General features: G+C 42.3%; 1 protein-coding gene across 1 annotated transcript; it reads left to right on the top strand.

The window, feature by feature from the left end:
* The first annotated feature begins 1,264 nt into the window (after positions 1-1,264).
* LOC114357864 (testisin) lies at positions 1,265-19,042 on the top strand. The gene is made up of 9 exons (XM_028311651.1): positions 1,265-1,446; positions 8,375-8,667; positions 9,214-9,406; positions 13,905-14,025; positions 14,753-14,882; positions 15,655-15,775; positions 16,990-17,237; positions 17,755-17,862; positions 18,374-19,042. The coding sequence occupies exons 2-9, from the start codon at positions 8,451-8,453 to the stop codon at positions 18,553-18,555; spliced, it is 1,320 nt and encodes a 439-aa protein (XP_028167452.1). The 5' UTR covers positions 1,265-1,446; positions 8,375-8,450; the 3' UTR covers positions 18,556-19,042.
* The last annotated feature ends 1,718 nt before the right edge of the window (positions 19,043-20,760 follow it).

Genomic DNA, 20,760 nt, shown 5'->3' on the forward strand with positions numbered 1-20,760 from the left:
AAAAATTAATGCAAAACGGCTGACTTTTACTTCGTTTTTAATTTCTACGATGATTTGTTTTTGATGATTCACTTTCTGCTGAGTCAGCGCATTAGACTTGTGCTCGCAGAATCGCAAATGGCCGCCTAACTTGCTAGTTGTGGGTTTTATTCAGCTGGGGACATAATAATATGTTGGTGTAATCACCATGATGATAACAGGAGTCAATCAAAAAGGAAGTGGAATCTTAACTTCTAACTACTATGTTCTTCTGATTAATTTCGTTGCGGGTCCAATGACAGTTTAACTTTCCCCCGAGGCAAACTTGGCCTTCACTGGTTGGGTTATTGGCGGTCAAGCTGTAGATCCTGGCTACACAGGAGTTGCAGCGGTGGGAACGAGAGGTGAGAATAGTCCTGTATTTTCTAAGTCATGGATGTTAATTATTAGGTTATTTAGCCTAAACTGCAGGAGTACCCATCTAATTTACCAGAGGCAAATGGAGGATTTGGCCTAGACTTCCCTTGCTAGACATGGGTTGGGAGGACTTGATGTTGGCAGATTTATCCTTTAGTAGCTTCTTCTCTTCTCTAGATAGAGCTCGTCAATTTTTTATAATGAGTCTCTTACAAAAAGTAATTAATAAAAGCGAAAGAATGTGAAAAGTTTTGGATATTTTGTCATTCTTTCATGCAAAATCTACTGGGTGGATTTTGATAAAACATTAAAATGCTCTATCATAGACGTCAGAACAACACATAGACTATTTTTAATTGAAATCTACGCGGTCGAAGATTAACTAATGCTAAATAAATTAACATTAATTTGTTGTTAACACGGAACCCAAGGAAAAGCTTGAGCAAAGCAACGCGATTGATTATTAAATTTTACCACAACTACATACTTTCGATACCCGTTCGAACTAGAGCTATCATAATCGTGATAGCGAGACGAACCAACCCGCTTGCTTCGACTAACTTAACCCAACAGCGGCGTAAACTAGAACCTATTTTACGCATACTGAATTTATCAAATCGCGAAGACACTAGCGCCATCAGCGAACGCACGACAAAGAATTTCGCAGCCAGAAGGCTGTATCGAACCTCCTTGCATGACGACCAACTTAATTAATGCATACGGACAAACTCAGAACTAAAAAAACGCCATACTTTATATTTTAAATTGCGAAGAAAGTGGCGCCACTGTGAAGCGAAAAAGAAAATTTGTAGCGGCGTCCGATCGACAGGTTTTTGAGAAAACAGCCAGTACGCTTTTAAACGTAGAACGCTACTGACGGGCGCCATTAAAAAAGTTGAAAAAAAAGAATCGGATGACACAGATAAGAAATTCGGCGCGCGAAAAATTAGGTATTTTACTGTGTCGACTTAATGTGGAATTTTGTTAAATATTTATTATTAAGTGCGTTTAGTGAAAGTGTCTAGTCTAAAAGTGAAAGGCGATGCTAAAGTGAGTACCTAACTATAGTGATCGTCAAAATCCTGTTTTGATTTGTGAGATGATGGAGTTCGGCAATGTTTTGAATGGAGATCTCTGACCCAGTTAAAGAACTTTCGTGTAACTGGATGTTCAACCTCTTTTCTAAATATCCTTCACCGACTCTTTCTTTTTTTTACCTGTTTATTTATTTATTATCTGTGACATTTTTCAATTTGGCGGGAAATGTCCTTTGCTGCTTTATTTTTCACGCAAACGAAAATGATGTTTTTATCGTTCACTAAACGAATTAAATTATAAAATAAAGTGTAAATTCAATTTCGATTCAGCTTTTTAGTCAATTAGTATTCAAATACATACTTATTAGGACTTTAAAACAACTAAGTATGAAATCTCTGTAAACAAAACAAAATTCAAGTCAAGCTTTTAAAGATTAATTTATTGACAATTTGTAATTTTTTATTTTTTGTAATGTTTTTGATGGTCCGACGATTTCAAGAAGTATAGATAAAAAATGGGAACATCGTGAAATCGGAAGAACATGCGTTGTGGCCTTGGGAGAGATAGCAGTGGACTGCCATGATGATGATGATGACAAGCCCTTTATATTTTTGGATGATTTATACATACTAAAAATAAAGTAAAATTATTTATATTAGTCCCACCACAGGGTAAAGGATTCAATCCAACCAACTGTGAAGGGTTCAGACCATACCCCACTTGGAGTTATTGCAGATTAAATTAAGCATCTTAATACAGAAGTAATACGAGCGATTTTGCAATGAAAAAGTACAGTGTGATGAGTCAATAACTGTACTTACCTTAAAACATCCTAAGAAAATAAACCTTAATTTCCTTTACAGCGAAAGAAACCCAAAAACCCAGATTTTGCTCAAATATTTGTCACTTAAATAAATATTTACGGCTCTCTTTTTAACGGCACTTGGTAATAAAACTTCTGGCAATTAAATGGATTTCATTTTCAATAATGAGGATTGGGGAGCATTTTTTGAGCATGAGTCAATTGACACACTTTTTTCTGGACACGGGACTATTCCCACCTCTCGTTCCCACCGCTGCAACTCCTGTGTAGCCAGGATCTACAGCTTGACAGCCAATAAAAACCCAACCAGTGAAGGTCAAGTTTTGCCCCGGGGGAAAGTTGAAACTCTCATTGGACCCGCAACGAAATTAAACAGAAGAACATAGGAGGAGTTCGAAGTTAAGGTTCGAAAGAAAGAGATGAGCTTCCTAGCTATCAAATTGAAATTCTTTTTTATATTATTATTTCTTGAGCCCTCATAACTTTATTCTCGTTCAACATCTTAGAGGCATGGCTGAAAACCAGTGTTGCAAGGATCTCTCCTTACAACTTAGACTGAGCCAGTGGGTCTAGACAAAGTGCAAATTATAATCGCAAACCAGTCGAAAAGTGGTCGAAAAGCCCCTTTTTTGTATGGAGTTTTGACGGATTCGATTTTCGATTCGATCAAAAAGTGCGTTTTGTCTAGGGGGGAAGGTCAAATTGCCAAAATTGAAAATCGAACGCACAGCGTTGAATAGAGCTCTGTGATTGGTTCATCTGTCACCCTGTGCGTCATACTCGTAGTGATGTTTGTAGTTGTCATTGTCAAATAACAAGCTATTTTCCTTTCTTCCTTTTTTAACTGTCCAATTTTATCGTCTCTCTCGTATTATATTTAGGGCTGATTTTTCAATCGTCAGATAACTTTTATCTGAAGAATAAGTTTGGCACATTGACAGTTTTTGTATGGGAAATATGTCAAAATGACAAGGTTATTCTTCAGTTAAAAGTTGTCCGACGATTGAAAAATCGGCCCTTAAACATATTAATAAATTAAAATCAACAAGTTATTATTGTTTGCTATAATTAAACAATCATGTGCACGTCAATTTATTGATTGATTTCTTTAATCAGGTGTCACTGTTTATTGATTAATAGCAATTAAAACTAATTATACAAATAAATCAATACTAACTAAGTAACTTAGAAGTTTGCTAATTTACTAGTTTTGTGAATGAGGAATCAAACTTAAAATCGTAATTGTTATTATCATTTACTAGCTTTCCGCCCGCGGCTTCGCCCGCGTGGAATTTTGTCTGTCACAGAAAAACTTTATCGCGCGCGTCCCTGTTTCAAAAACCGGGATAAAAACTATCCTATGTTCTTTCCCGGGACTCAAACTATCTCTATGCCAAATTTCATCAAAATCGGTTGCGAGGTTTAAGCGGGAAAGCGTAACAGACAGACAGACAGACAGACAGACAGACAGAGTTACTTTCGCATTTATAATATTAGTTGGGATTACAAGTAGTAATATTCTTATTTTATTAATTCGTTCCATACTTATACAAGGTGGAAACGATATGTGATCTCTCTCGATTATTTCCAAACTATACAAGATATCGAAAAACTGGTTTCTGATCCTGAAAGTGCTTCAGGAGCTCTTTCAAACAGTCAGAACCTGAGGTAAAGGAGCGGCATGAGAGGGGTGATATTGACATAATATTATGACGTGACAGAACAAATAAAACTGAAGGAGATTTTAAGTCTCACTGAGATTCCGTGGAGGGTAGTTGAACGGGAAGCATGGTCGATCTGTTTTAATGGTTTCAATTTATTATTTAACTAGCTTTCCGCCCGCGGCTTCGCCCGCGTGGAATTTTGTCTGTCACAGAAAAACTTTATCGCGCGCGTCCCTGTTTCAAAAACCGGGATAAAAACTATCCTATGTTCTTTCCCGGGACTCAAACTATCTCTATGCCAAATTTCATCAAAATCGGTTGCGAGGTTTAAGCGGGAAAGCGTAACAGACAGACAGACAGACAGACAGAGTTACTTTCGCATTTATAATATTAAAGTTGGGATGGACTTTAGTGTACAAATTTGGTGTTATTTTGTGTTCTAAAGTGCAGTGAAGTGATAAATTATAAAAAACATTGAAATACTTCGAATTTGAGCGCGCATCGAGTGTCGAGTGGGTTGTCGTATGAACAACCCGCTTTGGACCCGGTGGCGTCTTGAAACCTGCTTACGGGCATACTTAACTCCACGGAATCCATGAAAAATCAATAGAACTGAAACACCCACGTTCTATTGATAACTATGTCAATTTTCACTCGAGATTGGCAGAAATAAACCTCCCAGAGAGGTTTGGTTGCCATTAAAAAAAAAAAGTCTCACTGACGTTTGACGTTACAAAAACACCCTCCGTGCCGCTCCCATTCCTCAAGCACTGACTGAGTAAGCGCTAAACTGACAAACTTTTTAAGGCTGATTTGCACCACCTTATTTTAACCGTAACAATATCAATAACCGGCGCTTTTTGTAGGAGTTTGCAAGATTTTTGACGTTTGTCAAAGTTAAAGTAAGATGGTGCAACTTGGCCAAAGAGTTATATTACTTTAGAATAGGCGCACACCGTTGATTTTTCGTCGGCCGATAGTTTAGTCGGACAGTTGATCAGTATGGGCATGTATGGGAGTGCGCACACTACGCCGATTCGATTTGGCCGATTCTTCATACAATTTAAAATCGGGCACAACTATCGGCCAACTAAAAATCAACGGTGTGCGCCTACTCTTAGTAATATTTTAGGTCTTGAAAACTCTTTCTTTCATAAATTATGTAAATACCAGACAAAATACGTTTCAAAACACAGACAAGCTTTCCCCCCAAAAACAGTTGACAAGTAAAAGTGAGCACACATTAGTTCATATGTAAATCTCTCTTTGTATAACTAGTCCTTTTAAAAGTAACAAAGGGGTTTGAAAGAACTTTCCATTCTTTGATGGGGTCATGTGTCACTTTAAGTCAGGGATCATTAGGCTGGTTCAATTTAAAACAGCCGGTTTAACCATGAATGGATACGCCCGTATTCACAAACATTACTATGAGGTCTCACAGTGCGCGTGGACGCACAGGGTGACACAGAGCTCTATTCAACGCTGTCCGTTCGATTTGCTGCTTCAGTTTTTTAAGCTCGTTGTAAATACGGGCGTTTGTGAGTTTTTTATGAATCACAAAGCAGGTTGTTGACTATAATCACATTATCACACCTTATGTTCAATGAGATGTTTAGGTTTGAACAGCTAATACTGGCGCCAAAGCTTGGTCCCAACATTGGTGCCAAACTATTTCTAGGATCATTTGGACGAGTGGGTTAAAGCCAACTTTGGCCAGCCAATGAATCCTAACCAATGATTTGAAAAGTTGGGAACACTTTCCTAGTATGTGGGCAGGCCCCCCACTAGGTGGACCGACAATCTGGTGAAGGTCGGGAGAGATACCTGGCCTGAGCGCAGGACCGGTGGTTGTGGAAATCCTTGGGGGAGGCCTTTGTCCAGCAGTGGACGTCATTTGGCTGAAACGACTGAACGATCTGTCCTAGAACGCGCTACCAATTTTATTAAAATATTTATAGTCCCAGGAGTTCAAAGTACATTATAATATAAAGGGTGGAAACGATAAGTGATCTATCTTGATTATTTCTAAACTATACAATTAGATATAAGATAGATCCAGTTTATTCCGTAACCTATATTGATACCGTTTAATAGAGCTCGTAAAGCACTTTTAGGATCAGTAACCAGTTTTTCGATATCTTGTATAGTTTAGAAGTAATCGAGTGAGACTTACTTATAGTTTCCACCCTGTATACTTCCCACCATTGCAAAGCGGGAGACAGATCATTGAGAAGGCATTTAGACCTTTCCTTTTACACTAGCTAGATATAAGATTACAAAACCACAGTGGTTCACCCACAATCTCACAAATCCTGAATCCTGAATCATATTTCATATTGTAAAAGTGGGCTAGTCTGTAATTATATCTACCCCCAAGACAAAGAAACATTCGGCAGTATTCCGAAGTCCCTTTTCAAGGCTGTCGCTTTAACAACAATGTTATTAGCATTGTTGGGTTTCAGCAGTTAAATGTAAGATATCCAGTTCTTCTGTGGTTGAGGTTTCTAGGTGAAACTTGCTTCCAGCTTCATCATCTTTTTCCAAATATTAATTAGAATTGACTAATCCCGTTATGATAAAAAACTCAATTTTTTCCTATGAAGCAACTTCGCTCCATAGAGCAATCGCAAAGTATCTTTCTCCATATACCCGTTAACTCCTCGTGATAATGCTATACCTACATATGCTTGTGTCACAGGTGAGCTCACCACAGTAGTCCGGCGGCGGCTTTAGGCATGTGGTCATCATCATCATTATCATTTCAGCCGTAGGACGTCCACTGCTCAATATAGGCCTCCCCCAATGATTTCCACAATGGCCGGTTGATGACGGCCTTCATCCAGCACCTTCCTACCTCCTACCTTTATGAAGTCGTCGGTTCACCTTGCGGGTGAACGTCCTACACTGCGCAATGCACATTCCGGTACGTGGCCTCCACTCCAGAACCTTGCTGCCCCATCGGCCGTCAGTTCTGCGTACTATGTGCCCTGTCCATTGCCACTTCAGCTTGCTAATCCGTCGGGCTATGTCAGCGATTTTAGTTCGTTTACGGATCTGCTCATTTCTGATTCGATCTCATAAAGAAACACCGTGGTCACCGCTCGAGAACTTTTCTGATTTCATCCCAGATCTTAATTGTAAGGTTGCTGCACAAATGGCTGGGCAGGTCGCGGCCTATAAGCGCGCCGGCGCGTGAGCACTTTCGCGATTACAGTCGCTGGGTTTGTCTTTACGGCTGTTGGATTAGCGAAAACTGGCAAGCAGATTAACGCTATTTATTAAAGAAACGCAAATCACTCAAATACGTTGCGTAGTTTAATGGTCGAAAAGTCTTCAAAGTGGAGCGACTTTGTTTATACTATAATAGAAAAGAGCAATTGAACTCTGACAGATAATTAAAGAGTTTAATAGAGATGACAATAGTCTAACTATGTAGGTAACGGAATGCCAATTCGAGATTCAAAGAATCAGTGGACTCGTTCGTTCGTTTGAGCCATATGACGTCTACTGCTGGACAAAGGCCTTCCCCAAGGATTTTCATAAAGACCGGTCCTGCGTTGCTCACATCGAGCTGATCACTAGACTATTGTGGTCACCCATAACACATAATTTTAGCTCAGCTTAAAGGGTTAACTTTTAACTGAAAATTACACTCTAAGGCCTGCCATAGACGGACAGCTCGAGCAGTTAGTCAGTGATCAACATACACGGACCACTCTTGTAGTCAAGAGTCAACAGCTTGAAGCTGCCAGTGATAGCTGCTCGAGCAGTTGGTATTAACTGCTCAATGTGTTTTTAATTTATATAATTTTATTAATATTTAACTTTTTGACATTTTATAATTTTTATTAAATTTAACTGTTTGACATTTTATAAAATTGACATTGTATTTATTTGACATTTAGAAATTAATGTATAATTTATTACTATTTAATTAATTTTTAGTCTGCACTCTGTATTAATTTTAACTGTGGAAACTTTGCTGATTTCTGTCCTATTTTTTTGTGTGATTATTTGTCTGTATATCAAAATTGTTTGTTTCCCTAATATAAATAAATAAATAAATAAACAAATCACAAGCGCGCGCGCCGTGGAATGAAGAAAGTGGGCGGAGGTAACTGCGCGAGAGCTGTCGACAGCTCGAGCAGTCAGTGTATGGCTGGCGACTGCTTGACCGTATGATGAAAATTCACCGTGCTGCCGACCGCCCGAATCAGTTGCATACTTGCAACTGCTCGAGCGGTTCGTGTAGGTATGTGCGCCCATAGAACTCTGCAGTTCACTGTACAGTCGCAGCTTGAAGCTGTCGACCATGACTGTTTCAAGCGGTCCGTGTATTGCCGGCCTAACTCGACACTCTTTTCAATTAAAACAAATAAGACCAGTGACAAAATCCTTGTTAAAATAAAAATCTATCAAGACAGCATTTATCAAAACAGCGTCTCTTTTACAGATACACAACATTCCGTTCGAACCAGTGACACCCCAGCTCGCGCTATGTCAGAACAATACCACTGCACACAAACGCCATGTCAGCGGTGAGAAATGAGCCCAAAACAAAATGGACGACCGAAAACCATAGAGCCACAGACCACAAATATAAAAAAGTGCTGAGGAAAAGAAAAAAATGTGTAACGGACACAGACACGACAAAATGTCGGGCGAAAATAAGATGGCGGATCAGTTCAAGGGTGCTACTCCCGTTGATGATTCTGAATTTTACAGGATATGCGAGTGCAGTGGAGTGTAAGTTGGTTTATTATCACTTTTAACAAATTACTTGTAGTGAGTTCTTATTGTTATTATTGACTAGTAGAAGAACAGTGATCTACCACTGGTATTGATCAGTGTAGGTAGGTACCTGAGGACTACTTCTGAGGGGCTAGTGGGAGTTTCAAACGTGCTCATCAGTGAGCGCGTCAAAAAATGACATTAAATGTGTGACGGATTGTACAGCGCCCCTAGCGGGAAACTTTCAAGAACTACTGGTTTCCCCTAAAATCATTGAAGATCGAGATAGAAAGTAAATTCAAAATACCCTACAACGTAATAATTCACCAAATAAAACTGCGAGACATCTTTAAAATTAACTCCCCGGAACATTTAGATCGGTCTAGAATTTCAATCAATCTAAAAGACTTAAGGAAAACTCTTGGCTGAATGAAAAAGGAAAAGTAGTACGTCTCTGCCATCAATTAGAACAAACTTTGCTGGCTAGGTATTTAGTGTGAATGCTAAAGGCAGGAACTGAATTTGTGATCAAAAATGTAAGCCCAATCTTCTCATCCACAGCCATAACCAGCAGAGTCCTAGCGTCCATCCTGGGCTACCCATCCACCTGCAACTCAGGCTCGGAGGTGCGTCCGTGCACTCTGTCCCTGGAATGCTGGCTGAGGGGCGGCGTGAGGGCGAGGGGGTGTGGCGGATGGCTGTTCACTTGCTGTATGCCCCCTACTCCTCCGGTCGCTGATAGCTTTGAGAACAGGTGACTTTTTGAATTTTGTTTTGACATCCTCAGCTAGAAATAAGCCTCGCGTCTGCGCATCCTCTCGTTATAGTGCTGGTTGCGGGGAGGCGTGAGGGAGGGGGTTCCCTTGCTGTGCGCCTGCAGCTTTGAGAACAGGTGACTTTTCAACCTTCATTTGTTTCAACCATGCAAAAGACGTCCACAGCTGGAAAAAGGCGTCTTTCTGTCTCTAAAGTACGGGGGTGGCTAGCTGTTTAATTTACTTGCTGTGCACCCCTCACTGATAGCTTTGAAACAGGTGACTTTTTGAGCTTCATTTGTTTCAACCAAAAGACGTTCTCAGCTTTAAAAGGACCTTGCGTCCGTGCACTCTGTCACCAACAGAGTCCTAGCCTCCATCCTGGGCTACCCATCCACCTGCAATTCAGGCTCGGAGGTGCGTCCCTGCACTCTGTCCCTGGAATGCTGGCTGAGGGGCGGCGTGAGGGCGAGGGGGTGTGGCGGCTGGCTGTTCACTTGCTGTATGCCCCCTACTCCAGTCGCTGATAGCTTTGAGAACAGGTGACTTCCTAACCTTCATTTGTTTCAACCAAGACGTCCTCAGCTGAAAAAAGGCGTCACTCTCTCGTTAGAGTGCTGGTCAGAAGCAGCCAGCTTCTCATAAGAAGCGTGAGGGCGTGAGGGCGAGGGGGTGCGGCGGCTGGCTGTTCACTTGCTGCATGCCTCCCACGACAGTCGCTGACAGCTTTGATAACAGGTGACTTTTTAAACGTCATTTAGACATCCTCAGCTGACGTTAGTGCTGGTTGCCGGGAGGCTTGAAGGGAGGTTCACTTGCTGTGAGCCCCCTGCAGCATTGAGAACAGGTGACTTCTTAACCTTCATTTGTTCCAACCAAGACGTCCTCAGCTGGAAAAAGGCGTCACTCTGTCTCTAGAGTGTGGGGGCGGCTGGCTGTTAACTTGCTGTGTCCCCCCACTTATATTTGAAACAGGTAACTTTTTAAGCGTCATTTGTTTCAACCATGCAAAAGACGTCCACAGCTGGAAAAAATCGTCACTCTGTCTTTAGAGTGTGGGAGCGGCTGACTGTGTACTTGCTGTGCTCCCTCACTGATATTTGAAACAGGTAACTTTTTGAGCTTCATTTGTTTCAACCAAAAGACGTCCTCAGCTTTAAAAGGGGCTTGCGTCCATGTAATCTCTCGTTAGAGGTGTCAAAAATAAAATCTCGATCAAAAATCAAACTTCGATCGTGGGGTATCTACCCATCCACCTGCAACTCAGGCTCGGAGGTGCGTCCCTGCACTCTGTCCCTGGAATGCTGGCTGAGGGGCGGCGTGAGGGCGAGGGGATGTGGCGGCTGGCTGTTCACTTGCTGTATGCCTCCCACGACAGTCGCTGACAGCTTTGAGAACAGGTGACCTTTTGAGCTTCATTTGTTTCAAAAGACGTCACTGGACATAGAGCTTCCCAAAATATACCCATGACAACATCCAGGCACTTTTCTGTGACTGAGTCACCATCATCATCACCATCATTATCATCATCATCATCATCATCATTTCAGCCACAGGACGTCCACTACTGAACATAGCCCCCAATGACTTCCACATCGCACGGTTGGTAGCGGCCTGCATCCAGTGCCTTGGTGCTACCTTTATCAAATCGTCGGTCCACCTTATGGTTGTGTGACCTACTACAGTACCTAAGTGGAAGGCCTACTACGCCGCGTCTTTCGGTACATGGTCGCCACTCGAGAATTCCGATCAACCGTCCACCTAGTAGAAAGTCTCCACTACGTCTTAATATGGGCCTGACTCAGGCTCGGAGGTGCGTCCCTGCACTCTGTCCCTGGAATGCTGGCTGAGGGGCGGCGTGAGGGCGAGGGGGTGTGGCGGCTGGCTGTTCACTTGCTGTATGCCTCCCACGACAGTCGCTGACAACTTTGAGAACAGGTGACATTTTGAGCTTCGTTTCAACCAAAAAACGTCTTCAGCTGAAAAAAGGCATCACTCTGTCTCTAGAGTGTGATGCGGCTAGCTGTTCACTTGCTGTGCGCCTCCCACGACAGTCGCTGACGGCTTTGAGAACAGGTGACTTTTTAACTCAAGGTCACCCAAAGGACGATGGAGCGTACTATGCTCGGAGTTTCCCTGCGCGCGTGATCGAATCAGAAATGAGGAGATCCGTAGGAGAACCAGAGTGACTGACATAGCCCACAGAAACGCTAAAATCAAGTGGCAGTGGGCGGGGCACATAGCTCGAGCTGATAGCCGCTGGGGCAGGACCCCCACACTTTCCAATAACTTTGAAAACAGGTAAATTTTTAAGCGTCATTTGTTTTAATCAAGACGTCCTCAGCATTAAAAGGACCTTGCGTCCGTGCACTCAGCCAGCCTGCTGTTCACTTGCTGTGCACCTCCTACGACAGTCACTGATAACTTTGAGAACGGGTGACTTTTTGAGCTTCATTTGTTTCAAAAGACGTCACTGGACATAGACCTTCCCAAAAGATATCTATGACAACATCCAGGCACTTTTCTGTGACTGAGTCACCATCATCATCATTATTTTAGCCACAGGACGTCCACTGCTGAACCTAGGCCTCCCCCAATGAATTCCAAATCACACGGTTGGTAGAGGCCTGCATCCAGCGCCTTCCTGCTACCTTTATCAAATCGTCGGTCCACCTTGTGGTTGTGTGACCTGTGACTGAGTGGAAGACCAACTACGCCGCGTCTTCCGGTAAGTGGTCGCCACTCGAGAAATCCGATCAACCGTCCACCTAGTAGAAAGTCTACACTACGTCTTAATATGGGCCTGACTCAGGCTCGGAGGTGCGTCCGTGCACTCTGTCCCTGGAATGCTGGCTGAGGGGCGGCGTGAGGACAAGGGGGTGTGGCGGCTGGCTGTTCACTTGCTGCATGCCCCCGACTCCGGTCGCTGACAACTTTGAGAACAGGTGACTTTTTAACCCTGTTAATTTCGAAGAAAAGTCATCCGCAGCTGGAAAAAAGCCTCGCGTCGACGCATCCTCTTGCGGGGAGGCGTGAGGAAGGGGGTTCACTTGCTTCGCACCCCTTACAGCTTTGAGAACTGGTGACCTTTATGAACTTCGTTTTGACGAAAAGACATCCTCAGCTGGAAAAAGGCGTCACTTTGTCTCTAGAGTGTGGTGCGGCTAGCTGTTTACTTGCTGTTTGTGAAACGTCAAGCTGTGAGTACATAATGTTACTCATTAACAAACGCCGCGTTAAGACTCCTGTCTTTCTAATTTAGTTTCATTTGTTTCAACTATACAAAAGACGTCCACAGCTTGAAAAAGGCGTCACTCTGTGTCGAGAGTGTGGGGGCGGCTAGCTGTTTACTTGCTGTGCTCCCCCTACTGATATTTGAAACAGGTGACTTTTTGAGCTTCATTTGTCTCAACCAAAAGGCAACCTCAGCTTTAAAAGGGCCTTTCATCCGTGCACTCTATCGCCAGCAGAGTCCTAGCGTCCATCCTGGAGAACCCATCCACCTGCAACTCAGGCTCGGAGGTGCGTCCGTGCACTCTGTCCCTGGAATGCTGGCTGAGGGGCGGCGTGAGGGCGAGGGGATGCGGCGGCTGGCTGTTCACTTGCTGTATGCCTCCCACGACAGTCGCTGACAGCTTTGAGAACAGGTGACTTTTTTTCGACGAAAATTCATCCACTACTGGAAATAATCATTACTCTGTTGTTAGAGCGCTGGCTGGAAATTAAGGTAAGAGTGAGGGCGGGGTGAAAACGAGAGGGGTGAGGGCGAGGGGATGCATGGGCCACTGAAAACTTTGAAAACACGTGACTTTTTGGGCTTTATTTGTTTCAACCATGCAAAAGACGTTCACAGCTGGAAAAAGGCGTCACTCTGTCTCTAGAATGTGGTGAGGCTAGCTGTTTCACTTAATCTACGTAATGGGGTGGTCTTGCGCTGCCCCTATTTACCAGATAGTCGGTACACCGAGTTTATTACATCTTCCAGTCTGTGTTCGCCACTCAAACAAGACCATCTACGAGCTACGAGTATGTGCACAGGTTTCTCTTTTGAAACCTATTTCAGGTTTCAACCAGTCCCTCGCACTTTAGGTTAGAAATCCTTGGCTTAGTTTCTTTGTTTTGTGTACCTAAATTGTGAAGGGTAATAATTTTTTTTTTATGTGCCCTACCTACAGTCCTACACCCATATTATTAGGCCAGTTCAGCTGGTTATGTTAGTTTCCTTGGTGCTAAATAATAAATTGAATGACGATACGAACACATATGAACTTGATGGAGCGATCACTACCGCCGGTTGATATTAACAACAGCTCTTCATTTTCCGATTATTTCCTATAATTTTCTTCTACCTGAGTTGTCTGGAAAAGACAGCATCTTAATTGTTCCGTCTCCTTTGTTCCTTCTTTTCTTGCTATACCATGTGGTGTAGCATACACTATTTATCTATCTTTGTGTGTTAGTATTATTAAATATAAACTACCTTTATCTTCTCCCCAGCATACCCTCATCAGAATGGAAGTACAGCAAGGTGGTCCCGCCCAAGCTGCGTCAGATTCCTCAGCGCAGCGTGATGCCCTCTAACATGTTTCGGCGGAGAGCCGATGATGACGCTTCTCAGGTGATTACTAACATCGTTCGTTTCAGCCAAATGATGCTGGACTAAGGCCTCGGACCAAGGATTTCCCTAACGACCGGTCTTGCAACGCCCGCATCCAGGCGTCTCTCGCGACCTTCACTAGATCATCGATCCATCTTGTAGCCACATAATCCCTACGTTTTATGATGACATCAACAAAATCTATTATCAAATAGCCTAACTTTGGGGCCCTGTCCCCTTGTCGTTTCATCCACATGACGTCTATATCTGGACAAAGGCCTCCCCAAGGATTTCCACATCGATCGGTCCTGCGCCGCCCGCATTCAGGCACCTCCCGCGACCTTAAACATCGTCGGTTCATAGTGGCCACATAATCACAACGTTTTATGCTGACATAAATAATAAATCCATTATCAAATAGCGTAACTTTGGGGCCCTGTCCTCTAGAAGAAGTTACAAACGTGACAGTTGTAATTCCGAAATTTGTTTGCTCCGGCGTTTTTTTTTTTTTCAAATTCAAATTTATTTTATTTGCACAGAAACATGGTACAATACGGATGTCAGATAAAACAATCGGCTATTTATGGAGCTACTTCGCTACAAACAATTAATTTCCCAATGAAAACGTCACGAGTAGGTACTTGTTGTAGGCCCTCTATCATTATACTGATATGTGTCAGTAAATAAGCATCATTATCCTGTTCTGTTCTATTCTATTCATAATATTTGGATGATGATTCTTTTTCAGGTGGACTGCGGTCTTCCCTCATCCCGTATCCTCCAGAAGAGAATCATTGGAGGTAGAGAGGCTCGCTTCGCCGAGTTCCCGTGGCAAGCACATGTGAGGATATCGGAGTTCCAGTGCGGAGGTGTCCTTGGTAAGTAAATCTAGTTATCTTCTATATTTATAAAAGCGAAAGGTCACTGACTGACTGACTCACTCATCACGAAATCTCAGAAACCACAAGTGCTATGAGTCTCAAATTTTGCATGGGGGTTCCTTTTAGAACGTAGGTGCTCACTAAGTACGGATTTTACGAAACTCCACCCCTAAGATGGTAAAACGGGATCCATGCGTACAAAGTCGCGGGCGGCCGCTAGTTTTCTATAAAAATGATTCAAGATCAATTGCAGAATGTACCAAAGCGCAATACAGCAGATTTTCTTAGCTAATTCTTTTTTGCTAAGGACGTTTTGTACCTACGTAAGAATAATACAACTGGCAACCAGTTGTACTTGTAACTGAATTTGATCCGTCGCCAGTACTTGCCATTTAATGTCTTGGAACACTGGCAAGGCCTAAAAGATAAGGTGACATAGGTACTCTTAACACTACAAAATGTGAAGAGCTCTAGGTAAGGCTGCACAGAAGGTAAAACTGCTCAGTATACTTTTTTCTTTTCTTTCTTATTGTTATTACCTATGTGTTACTTTTATATCTGTCCACCTTTTAGTCTTTGTATAATGTCCAGTGTGATAAGCGTTTCTTTCTAAATCAATTATTATAGTCTACCTACTACACTTTTTAATATTTGCCTAGTTCGAGCAAATTTCAGTGAAACTTAACAAATCTAAGTAAGACCACTTAAGTACCTGGAATTACGCAAACAAAGAAATTTGATTTAATTTGAAATCTCTTGATAATTCCAGTGTCCCGCTGGTACGTAGCGACGGCTGCGCACTGCGTGTCCCGCGCCCGGCCCAGGGACATAGCGGTGTGGCTGGGAGCGTTGGACACCACCGCCGGCGCTGACACTTCAAGAAAGCTTGGGTACGTTAGATATTCTTCGTTAATACATAATAATTATTATTATTTATTGATCGAGTGTCGTAAGAGGCGACTTAGGGACTACACATCAAACAGAGAACGGGCAGCAGCGCTCTCTGAAAAACATCAATCTTTTAAACTGCGATCTCCAAACCGCCTGCCAAGCGTGGGGATTATGGCAAAACCCTTCACTATAGTGGAGGAGGCTCATAGTCCAGCAGTAGACTGTAAAGGGCTGTTGATGATAATGATTTATTTATTTCGAACCAGATTAATCCATATTTGTGTTAAAAACAGTTAATACATCTATATATATAAAAGAAAGTCGTGTTAGTTACTTCGCTTATAACTCAAGAACGGCTGAACCGATTTAGCTGAAAATTGTCAGGGAGGTAGTTTAGAGCCAGGAGAAGGACATAGGATACTTTTTATCCCGTTCGAAATAAAAAAAAAGTCTGCTTATTTATTGCCATTAAGGCGGAACAAAGTTCGCCGGGTCAGCTAGTTACTTATAAACTAGATTAGTAAACAATAAATAAGTAAATAACAAATGACGCCCACTGTTAGACAAAGGCCTCCCCCAAGGATTTCTGCAACGACCGGTCTTGCGCCTGCATCCAGATACTTTCCACGACCTTCACCAGATCGTCGGGCCACCTAGAGAGGGGCCTGCCCATACTACGTCTGGATAGATATAGTTAGTTGGATAGAGTACTGACCTGAAAATACTTGAACGAAGCAAGCGTTTTCATAGTGAAATGAAGTAGCTTGAAGTTTCCACAAGTTTTTAGTTTGTCATTGTTTCCTCGAAATAAAACTAAAGGTGCATTTGTAATTTGACGTTTTGTGCGTGACGCATCAGAACGAAATCGGTTATAGACATTCAGTTTGGTAACGTTTAAACTAGAGTGTTATCAGTGTTATCGCGTGTCGTGGTGGCTTCTGAGTTCTGACGTGTCGCATACTAAATGTATAAAACCGATTCCGATGTATAAAACCGATTCCGATGTATAAAACCGATTCCGACCGATTTTGATGCGTCATAATGACACAATACGTCAGACAGATTTATTAATTAATTTGCTTGTCACAGGCTTGACGTAATACAGATGGCAATTTTCAGTGATATTAATTAGAAATAATTTGTTACTAGTCGACATCTATTTTTTGGTTCTCAACTCGACTGTATTTTACAAAATATCTTTCTCAATTTCCAGAGTAGTCCAGAAGATCCTGCACCCTCTCTTCCAATTCCGCATGACGCAGCCGGACCGCTACGACATCGCTCTTCTCAAACTGGCCCGCCCGATCACGTATATGAGCCATATACTCCCCATCTGCCTGCCTGAAGGGGACATCGAGCTAAGGGGGAGAGCGGGCGTGATTGCTGGGTGGGGGAAGACGGATGCAAGTAACAGTCATACTGGGACTAACCTGCTGAGGGCTGCTACTGTACCTATACTCAGTAAGTATAACTTTGTTGTTAACGGTTGCAATAGTACAATGATGAGCATGGTGGAGTACACAAGAAATACCTCGCTGCGTCTATAAATTAGGAAGCTGCTCCATTTCTGCTGAAAATGATTTGGAGTCCAACCATCAGGTGATGTTGAATCTGATGTCATTGAATCATATTGTGATTCGAGTTATTTTTTACTAAAGCTCATTAAGTAACCGATACCACTCTAGTTTCTTTCTAGTTGTATGGGGTCCAACTCGCAATGTCATGTTTTGGTGTGTCACTAATGTTGCGCTAGTCTATTGATGTCTAAGTCTCACTGGTGTAAATAAACTGCACACTAGCACAGTAAACAAAGAATATGAGCCACATCTTCCCCATCTGCCTACCCGAAGGGAATATCGAGCTGAAGGGGAGGGCAAAGGTCATCGCAAGATGGACGAAGATGGATGCTAGCATTTTGGCGTTAATTCTACCATCAATATTAGTATAGAATGAAAAATATCTGCTTTTATTGTTCCAGGCAAAGAGCAGTGCATCACCTGGCACCAGAGCAAACAGATCTCCGTTGAGATCCACTCGGAGATGATATGCGCTGGCCACTCCGATGGCCACCAGGACGCTTGCTTGGGTAAATATGCCTTTTACTCAGACTTCTGAGAGCTCATTCAAATAAGACGTTTTTGAGACGAACGTTAGCCGTCCGTTTGCTCACAAAAAATAGGGATGTTTATGGGTAAAAAATAAACACTGAATGAGTTCTATTTTATGCTTTGCCAAAGCTCAAATGTGGAGGCCCGTCACGTCACTGAGTGGTAAAAAGTGTAGCACGGCATTACGTTACGCGGAACATCAACGTACTTAACTTCATACCTAATAACTTGTTTGATTGATGAATAATAATATACGTGTCCAATATTTTTGGATAATATTAATTGACGGACTAAATTCTCTACTATAAGAACAATAAAATAATTTCCAATCAAGCCAAGACTAAATAAATAAATGAGTACCTATACAATATGAATTCTCTGTAGCTCTAGGGCGGGTGGCCCGGCAAGCGTAAGGTTCGCTTGCCACCTTAGGCATTTTTTTAAAGTTATTTAAAACTAAAACTGGGTACTAACCATCTTTTTCTACAGGAGACTCCGGCGGCCCCCTCATAGTGATGGACAACGGTCGATACTACCTGGTCGGCATCACGTCAGCCGGCTTCGGGTGTGGAGTCGATCACCAGCCTGGCATCTACCACAATGTTAAAGTCACTGCTGGATGGATTAAAGGCGTCATATCACCTTCTAGCAACTACGTGGTGGACTATTAGGACAAAATAAAACAAACTTAGGCCAGGTTTCAGCCAAGACGGAGCGGAGCGGAGAAGTGATTTGAATAACCAATCAGATTTCATTATTTCCACATCTCTCCGCTCCGCACAAAAATTTGACGGTCTGACACTTCTTAGCTCTGTTCCGCTCCGCTCTGCCTTGGTGGAAACCGGGCCTTAGGGTAGGGTATCGGCAAATAACAGCTAACCGGAAAATCGTCTGGAAGAGATCACTTTAAAGCGTTAAGACCGCCTATAGTGTGCCGTCTCTTTTGTTTTTATTTTCTTGTGTTAGGTGAACTTAGGTGCATAATAGAGTGTGTTCTATGTGGCACTGGATTAAAGGCGTCATATCACCTTCTAGCAGTTATGTGGTGAATACTAGAAAAAAATTGGGGATCAGGGCCTAAAAGACCTTAGGGCCGGACTTTTTCGGATTATACAGAATAGGCAACTGCCTAGGGGAGATTTGTAATTTTGCAATGATCTTTTTGGGGTTCCGTAGCCAAATGGCAAAAAACGGAACCCTTATAGATTCGTCATGTCTGTCCGTCTGTCCGTCCGTATGTCACAGCCATTTTTTTAGATGAAAAAGGCCCTAACTAACTTTGTTGTGACGTGACGCATCAGAACGGTTTCATACATTATACGACACGTCAGAAGCCATCACTACACTTAGGCCCAGAACAGACGGTGAAACGCAACTGCAACGAAACTGCAACTTTCCGATGATTCTTATGAATGAAACTGAAACTGAAAGTTTCAAACTGGTCGTGTCATGTGTGGTCTCTCAACGGACGCTATGGCAGAACTTAGATGCAACTCAAAAGTAACTAGCAGTTGCAGTTTCGTTGCAGTTGCGTTTCACCGTCTGTTCTGGGCCTTACTGAATTAAACGCTATTATGAAATCGATTCCGTTCCGATGCGTCACGTCAGGCGTTCGCATTTATAATACCTAGTAATAAGTAATGGATACTGATGTATTTTAGCATCGAATGCGTAGGTACAAAAAGTTTAGACATAAAAGTGAGAGAACTATGGCCGTTTTCATCGACAAACCCCTATGTAGCCATCCCCTAGACATGAGCCCTAGACTAAAATGTTTCCCACAAACGATTAGTTCGTTCGTTTCAGCCAAATAATGTCCACTGCTGGACAAAGGCCTCCCCCAAGGTTTTCCACAATGAACGGTCCTGCGCTGCCCGCATCCAGTTTCCAAACTTGACAAAGTGACCGACATTCGTAGAGACGATGGCCGTTGGGGCAAAAAGTTCTCGAGTGGCGACCACGGGCTGAAAGACGTAGCGTGGGCAGGCCTCCTACTAGGTGGACCGACGATCTGGTAAAGGTCGCGAGAAGAACCTGAATGCGGGCAGCGCAAGACCGTTCATAATTGAAAGCCTTTGTCAAGCAGTGGACGTCATTTGGCTGAAACGAACGAACGAACCTAATAGCGTTTTGTATGGTCACGAAATGAAATATTGAGCTGTGTTCAACTTAAGGGGTACTTTTTTCCCTTGTGACTTAACTTTGACTAAACTTTGATAATTTCACAATAAGGGTTCCCTATGGGAATATTATTTAAGTGATTGTCGGTGAAAAAGAGGTAGTTCTCGTAGAATACCTTCAAAATTTTTAAGATCTTCCTGTATTGAAGTGGGTTTTAATTTTTATTTAATTTAAGTAATGTTTGTAAAAATAGTTATAGACTGCTTCACTTGCCGTTTTGTAATCTTGGCTAAATATTGATCTCTTGTAAAGTTTTATTTATTCATTTATTTATTGTTTTGTGCAATTGTTGTAAAATTAAATAAGAAAATGTCGTTGGGTGTTTCATTTCATACCTATTTAATATTTAAGGCGAATTCAATCACATTGAATTCCATAACCTTACTAGCTTTTCCCCGCGGCTTCGGCCCCGTGAACGTCCTCAATAATTATCTATGATGAAAACCGCATGAAAATCCGTTTAGTAATTAAATTTTTTTGGCGTTAAGGGTCGCTCGATCTAGGCAGTTAGGATTTTTCAAGTTATTTTAAAAAATCTGTTTAGTAATTTTACTAAACGGATAGACAGACAAACGCGGTAAACGATATTTTTTTTCATTATGTAGGTACTTGTAATATCTTTGACTTTGCACTGGCTAAATATAAGATAAGAAGAAGAAAACACCACTTCCCGCTAAGCTCTGCCTATGCTGACA

The sequence above is a fragment of the Ostrinia furnacalis genome, unplaced genomic scaffold (assembly GCF_004193835.3).
Source record: "Ostrinia furnacalis isolate ACB-3 unplaced genomic scaffold, ASM419383v2 OfSCF3526, whole genome shotgun sequence".
NCBI lineage: Eukaryota > Metazoa > Arthropoda > Insecta > Lepidoptera > Crambidae > Ostrinia > Ostrinia furnacalis.